General features: G+C 41.4%; 1 protein-coding gene across 4 annotated transcripts in view; it reads right to left on the minus strand.

Moving 5' to 3' along the window:
* Positions 1 to 3,234: 3,234 nt before the first annotated feature.
* kif21a (kinesin family member 21A) overlaps positions 3,235 to 15,106 on the minus strand; it is a 112,510-nt gene continuing 100,638 nt past the window's right edge. For all 4 annotated transcript variants that reach the window (XM_055653544.1, XM_055653545.1, XM_055653543.1 and 1 more), the window contains 7 exons: positions 11,375 to 11,511; positions 9,885 to 10,065; positions 9,055 to 9,219; positions 8,414 to 8,531; positions 6,401 to 6,571; positions 4,471 to 4,670; positions 3,235 to 4,334 (listed from right to left, as the gene is read on the minus strand). In XM_055653544.1, the coding sequence (XP_055509519.1) occupies positions 4,244 to 4,334; positions 4,471 to 4,670; positions 6,401 to 6,571; positions 8,414 to 8,531; positions 9,055 to 9,219; positions 9,885 to 10,065; positions 11,375 to 11,511 (1,063 nt within the window). In that variant the 3' untranslated portion in view covers positions 3,235 to 4,243. The remainder of the gene's footprint in view (positions 4,335 to 4,470; positions 4,671 to 6,400; positions 6,572 to 8,413; positions 8,532 to 9,054; positions 9,220 to 9,884; positions 10,066 to 11,374; positions 11,512 to 15,106) is intronic.

Raw genomic sequence — 15,106 nt, forward strand, 5'->3', positions numbered from 1 at the left:
GCCTTTCGGCCCAGCGAGTCAACGCTAACCAGCAATCCCCGCACACTAGCACTATCCTACACGCTGGAGACAATTTACAATGTTGCCAAAGCCAATTAACCTACAAATCTGTACGTCTTTGGAGTGAGCGAGGAAACTGGAGCATCCGGAGAAAACCACGCGGTCATTGGGAGAAATTGATCATTTTTGTTGCCTAGTACAAAAAGTACATATTTCAACATGTTTCTTCATAGTTGTCTTTTCATGATAGCTATTCGTATCTGACGTGAATTCCACTGTTTACAAAAAATAAATATATCCAAAGCACAATTTAACCAGCAGACATATACATTAAAATATACTTACTAGAGATGAAATCATGAACTTTTTATGATGCTAATTATGAATCTCTATGTAAGAAAGGCCCATCACTCACAAATCACCAGTCAACAATGATGCCACAGTAGCCAAATTAGCTATTACTAAATCAAGACTAGCAGCCATAGTTCACATCTTACCAATGACAACTCTGGAGGGCAAAAAACTAGTTATTTTGATTTACGACAACAAAACTTGTAAAAGCCTCTGGTTCACTTTTGTCCTTTTGGGGAGAAAGTCAATTGTTCCGAGCTAGGTTGAACATAATCAATAAGGTTGAACATTGAGTTAGCCTCATTAAACATCACACCCCAAAATTGCAAACACTTCGGTACTCAGTAAGCTCTAAAATGACACCCACAATTATTGCTCCGTTTGAGTTTCACTTGGCAGCATTAAATTACTGCACTTACTGTCTGTCATTTTGAGGGTGCTCCCTTTCCTTTACAAATTCTAATGTCCACAACTAGGCCTTGTCTTGCTTGGTTATATAGTAGTCAAAATGATAGTCAATTTAGAATGCTTAAATGAAATTAGTTTGATGTATAAATAAAGCTCTATAAAAGAGCTTTACCTAGTAAAAAGACAAAAGTAGTGAAGTTATTAATTGCCATGAAAAGTTTTATTGATGCTCAGAAGGTGCCTTTTTATAGATAGTGTCTCAGAACTCAACCAGCAATGAAAACTTGAAGTTAAATAGTGACACAAGAGAAAGCAGATGCTGGAATCTTGAACAAAAATCAAATAGTTGAAATAACTCAATGGGTCGAAAAGCATTTGGGCAGGAAATGTCCTCGTTTCAGGTCAAGCAAGACCCTGTAACAGGACCGAGTGTGGAGAGGAAATATAACCAGTGTACTGAGAGGGGTGGAGAGCAAGGCAGAGGCCATGAAGTGATAGGTGGACCAAGGAGGGGTGAAGGATTGAGCAGATTGTGGAGGAAGAGTGATGGGAGATACAGGTGGCTGGGTGATAGGTGGGTACACAAAGGTGATCAGTTATAGAATCTGATGTCAGGAAAGTGATAATGGGAACTGTTAAGGGAGAGATGAGGGGCATAGAGAACCAGATGGGGTAGGAGATCTGGTGGATGAAATGCATTGATCGTAGATAGATGGAACCTGGAGAATGACAGAGAGATGGACGTAGACTGCTCCGGCAGAATGCAAAGTGTTGTTCCTCTAGTTGCATCAGGCCTCGCACTGGCAGACGGATAGGTCCGCATGGGAATGGGAGTTGAAACGGCATGCAGTGGGGAGCTTGGGATGGCCATTGCTGCCAGAGCCCATGTGTTCTGTAAACTAGTCACGTTGTCTACATTTGGTCTCACTGATGTAAAGGAGGTCACATCAGGAGAACTGAATGCAGTACACAAGATGGAGTTGGTGCTGTGATTCTCTGGCTCATCTTAAAGAGCTATTTAGGTCTCTGGATGGCGATGAGGGAAGAGCAGTAGTGCAAGATTTGCATCATCCACGTTGCAAGAGTGAGTGACAGGTTCAAGGAGGGATAGGTAGGGGGGGGGGGGCTGGCAGAAGTTACTGAATAACAATTATCAGCATGAAAATTCACAGCAACGTTCCCTCTGTATCCATGAATGAAGATGCCAATTGCAATGCCCAATCATTGTTAAACGCAATACCAAATCAAGCATACACACACAAATTTTCTCATACGTTTGTACTATAAACTAATACTGAGAAAATGTAATGATGCAAAAATTATTACCATTCATTGCTGGATACACTTTGCAAGAAAAAGACAACTCATTATTGGACAATTCATTTCACCTGTGAAGTTGGTTGCGTGACTCAACTAATCAACACCATAATTCAAGAAAGACCATGATCAATAAAATGTATTAAAAAGGAACTGTAGATGCAGATCTGATATGTCCTCATTCTTTAATGAAGGTGGTTTTCCCCCTTCTGTCATAGATGGGTCCCTCATATAACTGTGTTCCATAGTTCTGCACTCGCTCCCCCTCCCCCAGATGCAACAAAGACAGTTCCCCAGGTCTCACCTTTCACCCCACCAGCCTCTGCACCCAACACATCACCCCCTGACATTTCCGCCACCCCCAATGTGATCCCACCATTAATCACACCTTCCCATCTCCACCCCTTTCCGTATTTCGTGGAGACCGCTCCTTCTGCAACTTCTTGGTTCACTCAACCCATCCCACCCAAACAATCCCCCCAGATACTTTCCCCTGCAACCACAGGAAATGCAATACCTGCCCTTATACCCCTCCCTCAACTCCAACTGGTATTCCTGATGTGGGCTCCTGTACATTGGTAAGACAAAGCATATATTTTGCTGAACACTTATGCCCAATAACTCCCCTTCCCATCCCCATACTGGCCTCCTCCATTACCAGAGTGAGGCCACACACAAATTGGAAGAACAGCACCTGAGATTTTGCTTGGGAAGCTTACAACCCTGTAGCATGAACATTGAGTGCTCTAATTTTCAGTAACTTGTGCAAACACTCCCCCCCACCCCTCTACCTAATTAATTAATACAGTTAATTAGTTCCACAGTTTGCAACTACGAATCCCTTTTGGGATTTCACCATCCCTAGCCAATAATTGGCCTATCAAGGAACCACCTGCTTGAGGTCATCTGTTGCTGGCCCTGGTTTATCCTGGTCTTTCCGTCTCCCTCTTCCCCCTACAATCAATCGGAAAAATAGATCCCAACCCAAAATGTCACCTATCCAATTCATCCAGAGATGTTGATGGATCTGCTGAGTTATTCCAGCATTGTGTGTCTATCTGTGAAAAATAAACATTGTTTAGGACATTGCGCAACTTTGTGGACTTGAGTGCACAACTGTTTCCTTTTAATTCATGTCACATCATAACATTAAACAAATTGAGCACACATTTCTTTATTTGGCTAATTGTTTACAAGCAGCCTGAGAGATAGCAAATAAAACCTAAATCCGTTTCAACTTGGTTATTTACATAAAATTTCAGAAGCTTGGTAAAATCACTATCAATCAAATTCTAAAGTTAAATAAAATATATCCCCATTTAGTTATCTACATTCTACAATCTCTGGAAATAAACCAGGTACAAATTAACACTTTCATCTCAAACTCACTATATACAGTGCATTTCCATTCCAGATGAAATTGTCCAATTAACCGTTACTGAATGCAACATATGCACATATTTCTCAATATTCGTACAGCAGCATTTTTACGACTCAACTGCAAAGGCAATTTGCTCTTACTTGAAAGAAAAGCAGGCTGATGAGATAAACAGTGTGGCCTGAACAGTGAATGACAACACAGTAATGTTATAATGGGAGTATGCCACAAACAGTGCAAGACAATTCTGCTTCAAAGATTTTTGCTAGAATGAGAATACTGCTGTATAAATAGATATTGCTAAATTCTATCTTTAAAGTAATGCAACAGCAATATTTCCAACTAGAAATGAACTCCATATACAAGTACAGACATGGTTGCAGCATCAAAAAAATCTGCACAAACCTTTTGGGAAAATACCAAAGTACATAACGATTCCCATTAGCTGCATAGAACTATTTGCTGGACATGCTATTTGATGCAAACCTTACTGCTCAGAAAGCTACTGCAGACTGAATACATTAAGAATAGCTCTGCAGAATGAAAAGCATTTCACAATTTCTATTCACACAACACAAATCAGTCAAGTGCTAGGTATATTATCTAGTTGCTCTTTTCTCTGATGGTACTGTGATGCTATCAGAGAAAAGAGATGCTATGAATTCGACTGATCAGAACCAATTAAACACTAAAGCTTCCAGGTGCCTTCAGGTCAGTTAGAACAGCTTCCCCAATCACAGTAAAAGTGCTATACACCAATGGCCAATGTTGCTTTACTCTATGTAGTGTTCAGCTGCTGTTATCATCGTTTATTTCTGCAGTTTCCAACAGCTGTCCATCTGATTGTCTCCGAGTGCTCCAAATTCTCACTGTTTGGTCACTGGAAGAAAGTTTGTTTAAATAATGTATTAATGTTTTGATTACTTTGTATAAGGAATATTTTTGTTAAAGTTTGAATTGTCTATACAATCATAAAGATTGGGCTGGAAATCATCACAGCCATTGTTTGTACTTACTCTGAAGCAGTAAAGATGTGAGTAGAGTTGGTACAAATGGCATTGATGGGACTGTCATGGCCTCTCATCTCTCCAAGTGGTGAAAAGCTGTCTACAGTCCAAAGCTTAAGGATGCCTCCCCTGCAGCCACTGAGCAGAGACATCCGTCCTGGGACAATTCCCAAGGCGGACACCCAATCCTTGTGAGCATTTGGAACTTGCTAAAAAAAACAAAAGTATGCCAAGACTTCGAATTTGAAATCTCTTATATACATGTAAATAAACATAGTTTTGAACTCATTTTTAAATGAGCTGGCACAAAGGGCTGAAATTAACAATAATGTCATAAGAGGAGTAAACACATCATCATGGAGGACATCTGACAGGAACATGTAGGGTGCACACATATGGATTTAAACTCCAAAATCAATAAGTTTGTTTCAATGACCTTACTCCTCTAATGGTTGTATTGTAGTAACTTCTATGGTCTAACCAGTAGTTGCGCAATGGTGAATTCTATGCAGACAAGCTGAAAACTTGTACCCTGGTCAGTGAGTAGGCATTTCCAAAAACATAATTAGCAATAAGCTCTTCAGCTAAAAACTACTTTTATTTTTGTGGTATCTAATTGTTATTTAAAAATCTTCTTCTATTTAAAATAGAAAATCTTTGCTACTAAAAGTAGCAGGATAGGAGAATCAAGAAGCAGAGGACATAGGTTTAAGGTTCGTGGGTAAAGATTTATTAGGAACTCGAGGAGGCATGTTATCCACAACGGGTGTTGGGTACATGGAACGAGCTCCAGATGAAGTATTTGTAGCTGGCATGATAACATTTCCTTTCTCATACCAGCAATTCATGGAGTTCACAAACAATTCTCACTTGCATGCTGGCCATCGAAATACCCACTGGATCTATCTTCATTAAAATCTGCACCCCAAATCCATGAATTTGTTTCAATACAGAAGTTTTAGTGTTTCCTTATTCTTATCTTCCAATTCCAAATCTACTTTTCGCACAATTCCCTGTTAAAGCCCCATCCAACCCATTCTTCTTCTTGGCCTGTGACCTTTGGTGCAGTACATCACACCATTCATTTTCTTCACATAGCTTCCACAGCAGAGTTTTTAAAAATTATTTCCCATCCCACAACAACCTGCAAATATTCAATTTCCTCAAATTGGTCATATAACAATAGGAATGAAAGCACCACTCTCATCTCACTCTATTCTAGAAAGAGAATGCCTGGATTTGAGAGAAAGGGAAGTTTTGGGATTTGATGGTTAGGGAGGACTAGAGTGGTGATAGAAATATAGAAAAAAAAAATAGGTGGAGTAGGCCATTCGGCCCTTCGAGCCAGCACCACCATTCAATATGATCATGGCTGATGATCTAAAATCAGTTCCCCATACCTGCTTTTTCCCCCATATCCCTGGATTCCTTTAGCCGTAAGAGCTAAATCTAAGTCTCTCATGAAATCAAGTGATAAGTACTTTGGAAAGGAACTATTAAAGGTTATAAAAAATGGAGCAAGGTAATGGGACTAACAGGATAAAACTTTCAACGAGAAGGTCCTGTGTTGTATGATTCTATGCACCTTACTGGGAAAAGGATGTTGATCCAAGAGGTATTCAGAAATATTGAAGTAGTCTCACCAAACAGACCATCATGGAGGAGAGAAAGAGATCAGAGTTTTTGAAGCAAGAGAGGTAAGAGACAATAGACAATAGATGCAGGAGTAGGCCATTCGGCCCTTCGAGCCAGCATTGTCATTCAATGTGATCATGGCTGATCATCCACAATCAATACCTGGTTTCTTCCTTCTCCCCATATCCCTTGACTCCACTACCTTTAAAAGCTCTAACTCTCTCTTGAAAGCATCCAGAGTAATCAAGATTATCTCATTTTATTAGGACATGCAACGTACATTAACGCTGCTCGGTATTCATACCTGGAAGAGCTCTTGCTGGGCCATGTCCCACTTTTTTATTCCGTTATCTCTTGATCCACTGAACAAGCTGTCACCTACAATCGTGAGCGATTCAATTCCATCATAATGTGGTGGCTCAAAATTATGTGTGGGGCTTACAGTGCCAATGGCACCTTCTGTTACTTCAAACATCTGTAAAGAAAGTGGTGCAGGATAATACATACATGATTAAGAAAGGTATCCACTGGGTGGCGACAGCAATGGCTGCCTCGCCAACAGTCAGTCTGTCCCTTCCTCTTTTGTTGTTTTGTTTGTATGTGTTTAATGTATGTTTTTACTGTTCTTTAGCTTGTTTTATGTGGGGGGGGAGGGGAGTTGAGGGAATATCTTTCTAATATCTTACCTCGACGGAGATGCAATTTTTTTCCATATCATACTTCCGTCCGCACTGCGGCCTAACATCGAGGAGTTGGCGGCCTTTGCTGGGTACCGACTTCGAGAGCTCCACCGTGGGAGCCTGCGGACTTAACATCACGGAGCTCGCGAAGCCTGTCGGGGGTCGACTTTGGGGCTTCAACCGTGGGAGCCTTAACATCGCGGAGCTCGCGGTCTCTGGTTAGAGACTGACTGGGAACTCCAAGACGCAGGAGCTTCGACCGCCCCAACGCGGGAGCTTCGACCGCTGGCTGCGGGAGCTTCAATTGCCCCGACTGTGGATGGTTCGACTGCCCCAACCGCGGGAGAAGAGGATGACGTTTGGACTTTATTGCCTTCCATTAGTGAGGAATGTGGAATCCGCTGTGGTGGATATTTATTTTAACTATTATGTAGTTGTATATCTTGTTGCTTTTTGTTTAGTATGGCTGTATGGTAATTCAAATTTCACTGTACCTTAATTGGTACATGTGACAATAAACTGACCTTGAAACCTTGAGAACATCACAGATTATTTAGTTTACAATTGTAAAATGGGGATGATCACAGATAAAATAAAGGAAAAATGACTTACTGGGTTCATACAAAGTGCACTCTGTCCTAAAAGCTTAGAAAATCTGAACTCCGCACCCATTACAGGGTTGAGATTGCCAATACAACAAACCATCGTTATAATGGACCACAGTGGGGGAGGGGAATTGTGTCTGTTATTGCCGATTGTCTGCCAGAACAGAGTAATGGATTATCATTGTGCAAGTATTAGATAACTGCAGATGCTGGTTAATACTCAAAAGGGCAGAAAGTGCTGGAGTAATTCAGCGGGTCATGCAGCATCTCTGGAGAACATGAATAGGCAAAGTTTCCAGTCGGGACCCTTCTTCAGACTCTCTGTCTGAAACTGGGCCTGGACTGCCCCAACCTTCTAGTGGTGGGGGGAGGGAAAAGAGGTGAGGATCAGCTGAGTCATTGATTGCAGCCCGAGAGCGGCTGGAGTGCAGGTGTGGGTCGGCGGTGGCGGCAGAAGGTGCAGCCTGGAAGCGGCCAAGTATGCCGTGTGGGACTGCGGTGGCAGCACTAGATCCAGTGTGGAAGCAGCCGAGGAGATAGTCGGGCCATCGTTGGAAGCCCTGCCTGGCTGTGCGGGAGCACAACCAGCCTGGAAATGGCCAGGGAGGGCAGGTGCAGAATGCGTGGGAACGGCCAGGGCTGGTTTAGGCAGTCTGGTGTGGAAGCAGCTGAGGAGGTGGTACAGGCTGGGGATAGAGTGGGTTAGTCTGGCCTGACAGTGATGTTCGGTGGGCCCAGCCGCCATAACTAAAATCCGTTATGAAAAAATCCATAAAAACGAGGTTTTACTGTACCTGAAATCCTGCTAGTTCTCAACTTCCATGTTGCAGTAGGAACCTAGAGTCAGGACTTACTCTTGGTGCCTACTGCAACATGGACGTTAAGTAGGTCATGCTGTCAGCTGGTTCTACACGCTGGAACTGCTAGCCAGCAGGCAGCAAAATCTGCTCAATATTTTGTGTCAAATTCTACAAGAATAGTTGTAAAAATGTAAAGCTTGCTGTAGATTTATTTTCATTGAGAAAATATTACCTTGATGTAGTGATCTTTGGACCCAGTGATAATCAAATCTTGTCCATTTGCAGTTTGGTCAACAGTAAGGCACATAACTGGGCCCAGATGTCCAGTCAACTTTCCAGTTGATTGAAACCTTAAAACAGAAAAAAAAAGCTCCATAATCATTGCAAATGCACACACTACCTGGGGGAAAATGTTTCTAAGCAGTATTCACATGCCTCCCACTGACAAGGAGAAGACAGATAATATTTTTCTCAGCTAACAGATAAAAATTTTGTTTGCCTTTTTTCGCTGGCAAAATAAAACTGTTGACCTAATAATCATAATTTAAACCTGTATGTTTTGTTGATTGATTTATCTTCGTCCTACATCAGGTCATGAAAACAGATTTTTAAAAATCAAGTTTGACTGAATACGTTCATTGTGACTTAGTTTTGCACTAATTTAACATTATTCCAGCAACCTTAAAAAGTCGGAAATTGGTAGAAATATTCTACTAGTCGGGTAGTAACATTGAAAAGATGACCGGAGATACGATTTCAGATGAAGAAATGCAAAATGGCACTATTTACAGTGAATGTACAGATATTTAATTTAATGTTCTGTTGAAATTGTCGACAAAACTACAATATAGAATTAAAATGAACATAAAATACCTTTTGAGATCCCACATTCGCACAGAGTTACCAGAAGCAGCATAGAGGAACATGCCTGTGGAGTTAAGTGCAATTTGGTTTATCTGATTTTCTCCAGGTGAGATGGTAACTGTTCTATTTTTAGTGTTTGCACAAACATCCCCCATCGACCCCTGGCCCGATGACCTGAGAAACAAAAAAAAAATTTCATACTACATTAAATTGCGGACTTCTCTTACTTTAAATGTTAACACAAATTTGACTGAACAATGTACAGTCTGCTCAGTGAGGCTCTGCAATACTTGGAATGGAATACTTTGTCACATGTGACAATTCTTTGCTTGCATACCCAAAGTATGCAAATAGTCGCCGCAAACGGTGCTGACAAATTTGCAAAGTTTTGAATGTTGGAGCACTGCAGTGTCTAAATGATGACCTCAATTCTCAAATGTCACTATGTTGTTTGTATATAGCCATGTATGTTTCTTTACTAAATTGGCATTTGGCAATCGAACTTTCAAAAGGTGCAACGTGAAGGCACAGCTTGTGGATCTAACCACCCTCCCCTCTCCATAGCACAATTCTGGTTTTGCTTCAGGGTCCGAGATAAAATTGTCAAAATGCAATAACCTGGGCAAACACTTAAAATCATTTGTCTAGAATCTCATGATTGATTCAACACTACACATTAGAATCTTGCAGAGAATATTAGTACCTCCAAATTTATATTCAAGACAGCAAGGTATTTATAAATTATTTAAAACAGAATTTCCAATCAAAAAAATATTTTAAATACTTAAAAGTCAACGTGTTAAAATATAGTCTTAATAATGATCAGAATGGATACTTACGTCAGTGTTCGGATACATTTAGCAGAATCCCGGATATCCCACACCTTAATATAAGATGTAGAAGCAGAAAATACCAAACTAGAATAACTGCAGTACTTGACTGATACCACATTATTAGGATGCCCACCAAGTGACATGATCTCTTGCCCCGTTACAAGATTCCATACTTTACACGTCCGATCTGTCAAAAGTTTGTAAAAAAAAAATGCAGTCAGCATGCCACCTCTTTTGTACGTTAACAATTATACAGATATACAGCTGAAAAATTGGAAATACTGTGAGGGTCAATGTCGCAGGATGAGTAAACAGAACTAAAGAGTGGGGATAACCTATGGAACATCACATGCAACAAACGGCAGAGGAACTGGAGAGTGGAAAAGATTTCCAAAAACACTCTCTCAATTCCAAAAGGTGAAGTTTTCCATCATACAATCTACGAAAGGGACAGTCAAAGTTGAGCAGACATTTAGCAGGTGGAGCATTCCCTGCATACATAACAATTCAAATTATTCTACTTTATAAAGAAAATTGTGGGAGTTTCCCAAAAAACAATTCTTGGTGCAGCAGCTCAAATGATATAATACAGTAACTGTGGACCCTATGCACCTGGGGAAGTGTAAGGTGTTAGGGAGTGCAAAGAAATCTTGACAAAGTCAGGGTTTCAGAATCCTTTCAAATTTAATGGAAGGACAACATTTTCTTTCAATGGCCTCCCAGCATCTAAAAGAGGATGATAGACAGCGAGTCCTATCAAGTGGTAGGGATCACAGGTCATCGGCCTTGGTGTTGGTCCCTGAAAATCAGGAAAACGGGCCCCAGGAAGAAGGGCTTGGCAACACAAGGAACTGCAAATGCTGCAATCTTGTGTGGAACACAAAGTGCTGTAGTAACTCAGCGGGTCGGGCCACATCGCTGGAGAACATGTATCGCCAACGTTTCGGGTCAGAATCCTTCCTCAGGATCCTGTCCTTCGACCTGTCTGATGAAGGGTCCCAACCGAAATGTCACCTATCCGTGTCCTCCAGTGATGCGGCCTGAACTGCTGAGATATCCAGCACTTCATGTTCTCAGGAAGAATGGCTTTTTGGACAGGGATTACTATTCTGATAGGAAGCGAGTCAACGACCCTCCTGCTCCCTTCAGCCAATCACAGAGTAAGCTAAAGATGCATTCTTTAATCACTGTTTTTTTCAAAAATCTTGGAATCCTGGTTGCCAGTTGCATAATTTGTAATAAGTTTTGCGAGAGCGCCGAAATGAGCCCAAATCATTTGCTCATGAGGCATCGCAGTTGTAATGGCAGGCTGTCTGATCCAGTAAAACTGGGGATGGCAGTCATGGTACTTTTTTTTTTAAATTTCAATGCCTTCTACCTTATACCTGTGGTTGAGATGCTTTGAAATTAGGAGAGGGTCAGTGCTGTTGTGATACCAAGGTCTATGAATTTAGTGTAACCCATTTCTTCTTTTAGTTTGACCAATCTTTTCTTACCTTTTGATCCGGTGAAAAGAAGATCATCTGTAGCATCTAGACAGAGCACTGCTTTGCTGTGTCCTTCAGCCTCGTGAGTACAGTAAAGAGGTGCACACCTATTAGCTTTGGAGCTGGGAAACTGGTTAATTATACCCCTAGGGAAAGAATGATAGGACAACAGATTGAGTAATAGAAGTAAATGGCTATACAGTCAACCACTTTATTACGGACCTCTTGAGTAGGCGTGTGTGACCAAAAGTATGATAAATTGAGCGATACCTCTCTTCTAATTCTAAAGCAGTAAATGTATATTATTTTGTACTGTATATATGACTCATTTTTTTCAAAGTTTATCAAGTGAAATGTTTATGTTACGCTGACAATGTTTGTTTAGGGTCAGAGATTGACCTCACACAGAAGCATTTTTGTCATAACTCAGTTTTATCTTACAAACTCTGAATTAAAAAAAGCTAGAATATTAATATCTGTAGAAGACATGCATTATAGTTCTGTAGGTAGGGAAATAGTGATGAATAAGATTAATCTCTTACAAGAAATTTTTAATGTATTACTTTATGGGATGCCACCTGGTCACGTGTGTGACATTTGGGTTCACTACCCAAAGAAAGACCCATAATGGATTTTGGTTATAGTGGACGATCTGTTGGAATTGCATCGGGCAGGTCAGGAAACATTGGCATTTTATGGATTGAATGGCCACTCAACCTGTACACACCATTCATGTTTGGAAACAATATTTTGGTTTTGCTTCTAGTTTGATGAACTCAAATTTGCTGATCTTTTAATGTTAAAGTTGGTGGGCGGCCTCTCTCCCTGGAGCAGGGAGTGACAGAGAAATGGGATCCGAGGCTTCAGGAGTCAGGAGATTCATTCATCTGTGCAGCGGCACAGTAGCGCAGCTGATAGGGCCTGTTTCCATGCTGTATCCCTAAACTAAGCCAAATCTGAGAACCCAACTTGTGTAAGAAGGAACGGCAGATGCTGGTTTAAACTGAAGAACGAGGGGCTCGACCCTAAACGTCACCCATTCTTTCTCTCCAGAGATGCTGCCTGGCCCGCTGAGTTACTCCAGCTTTTTGTGTCTATCTTCTGAGAACACAACTTTATTGACTTGAGGCAGCATCTATGGAGAGAAGGAATTGGCGACGTTTCGGGTCAAGACCCCTCTTCAGTTTCGATCCGAAACGTGGCCAATTACTGCTCTCCATAGATTCTGCCTCAAATGCTGAGTTTCTCCAGCATTTTGTGTCTACCTTCGATTTTACCAGCATCTGCAGTTCTTTCTTCAACATATATTGAATTGAGCTTCTCTCCCATTTCTGCTGATCTTCCAAACCCCCCTCTCCCCTCAGGTCCGTTATAACAAGGGTTAACTGTATTACATAATCATGGAAGCTAAGGGCAGTAAAACGTGGCAACATTTCCACTGTTAACATTTTTTATAAATAAAATAAAAAGTTGTCTTGGACAGTAATCTTAAATATTTTACCTAAAAGCAGATGGACGTTTTGCACATATTAAAGATACGTCAATCATTTTCCACTTTACGTGACTGCCTATTTTTGGAAATTATCTACCAAAATATGTCAATTTTCCTATTTGTCAACAGGCATGAACTTCATGCAAAAATATGAGCATGACTGACCAATCAGCACTTCTCTTCTATCATTTTACCAAGGCGACCGATGAGCCAAGATGTGCCTCATTGATCTTTATAAAGATCTAGGTCACATTCTCTTTCCACTTTTTCCCTCTCATGCCTCTTCTCATTAAGACCATGGCTGATGTCAAGTTATAATTTCATGTATGGGAGTACCCTCCAGTTAAATGTCATTGGTTATTTTCCGTTTTTCGTATTTGCCTGCCATCAATTTGCAACAGGAATAGTAATAACTAAATAAAAGTGTTGTGGTTGAGAATAAACCAGTTGGTACAAAAAAGGATATTATCTAAAAATTATACTATTGACCATTGTAAACAGAATATCAATCATCGATTTCATGGTGCAGGCAACTAAAATAGGCAGTATCATTGACAGTGAACGTGGTTGTCAGAATTTGCAGTATTTTCTTGATTAATTGGCCAAATTAGCTGAGTAATGGTTAATGGAGTTTAATTTCACTAAGTGTTAGGTTTTGTAATTTGGGAATCGAATCAAAGAAGGATTTTCTCTGGGAACCACAGGGCCCTTAAGGAGTTGAAGACCAGAGTGATCTGAGAGTATAAATATATGATTCCTTCAAAGTGTTTTCGCAGATAGATTTGATGGTGAAGAAGACTCTTGGTATACTAGCCATCATCATCAGGAAAATGAATATAGAAACTAGGATAGTAGTAACAAGGAATTGCAGATGCTGGTTTACAAAAATGATACAAGTTGCTGGAGTAACTCAGCGGGTCAGAAGCATGAATAGGTGATGTTTTGAGCAAGGGACAGAGGGGTAGGGGGCAGGGGGCGGAGAGAGAGAGGGAAGGGGGTGAGGTAGAGAGGGAAGGGGGGTGGGGGAGAGAGGGAAGGGGGGGGGGAGGAGGAGGGGGAGGGAGAGGGAAAGGGGTGAGGAGATGGAGAGGGGGAGGAGAGGGGGGTGGGGGAGGGGAGGAGAGAGGGGAGGGGGAGAGAGGTGTGGGGGAGGGGGGGAGATGGGGTACCACCATGAGGTACCACCTCCAGTTTAAATTCCATTTGGAATATTTTGGAGGACCAAGAAACCAAGAACCAAGACCCTTCGTCAGACTGAATGTGGTGGAGGGGCGCGAATGAAAGCTGGAAGAGAAGGTGGCAGGACAAAACCTGGTACGTGATAGATGTATACAGGTGAGGGTGGGAGGAGGTTGTTAGGCAGATGATTGGACAAAGGCCATAGATGAAAAGACCAAAGATGTGAGATAAGGGTAGAAATGAAGCCAGCAAATTGTGATGCCAGAGGCAGGAATGAAGGGGAGGGGGATGGCAAGAAATGGGTTATGAATCCAGGTAGCGCACAGGAAAGAGTTTTACAAAAATTGGAGAATTCAATGTTCATGCCATTAGGTTGAAAGCTACACAAGCAGAATAAGAGATGCTATTCCTCCAGTCGGTGTGCGACCTCACTCTGGCAATGGAGGAGACCCAGGACAGAAAGGTCAGTATGGGACTGGGAAGAGGAGATAAAATAGTTATAAACCATGAGATCCACTGGGGCTTGGTGGACTGAGTGCAGGTGTTCAGCGAAATGGTTGCCGAGTGTACGCTTGGTCTCACCAGTGTAAAGGAGGCCATTATTGGAAACACTGGCTAGAGGAGATTTTGGAATGTTATATTACCGTCACACAGGACGTTGGTGAGTCCACAGTTGGAATATGCATTCAGTTTTGTGGTGAATGCCTAGAGTTATATTCCCACAATAGGGGCATCAATAAATAGAGGGTATAGGTTTGTCAGAGGGAAAAGAGTAAAAAGAAAAAGCTTCCCAACTATTTCACTAAGATGGTGGTAGGTATATGGGATGAGCTGTCAAAGGAAGTAGTTGAGGTAGACACAACAACAATATTTCAAATGACATTTAGACAGGTACATGGATAGGAAAGGGTTAAAGGGATATGGACAAATGGGATTATCTTGGGTGGGGCACCTTGGTCAGCATGAACGATTTGGGACAAAAGTCAACATTTTTTTTCCTTCTGTTGGTATCATTAAATAACATGCACTGCTATGTGTGACATCGCACCATTACACTTTTAGTAAGAGAG

Source organism: Leucoraja erinacea, chromosome 22, assembly GCF_028641065.1.
Source record: "Leucoraja erinacea ecotype New England chromosome 22, Leri_hhj_1, whole genome shotgun sequence".
Lineage (NCBI taxonomy): Eukaryota > Metazoa > Chordata > Chondrichthyes > Rajiformes > Rajidae > Leucoraja > Leucoraja erinaceus.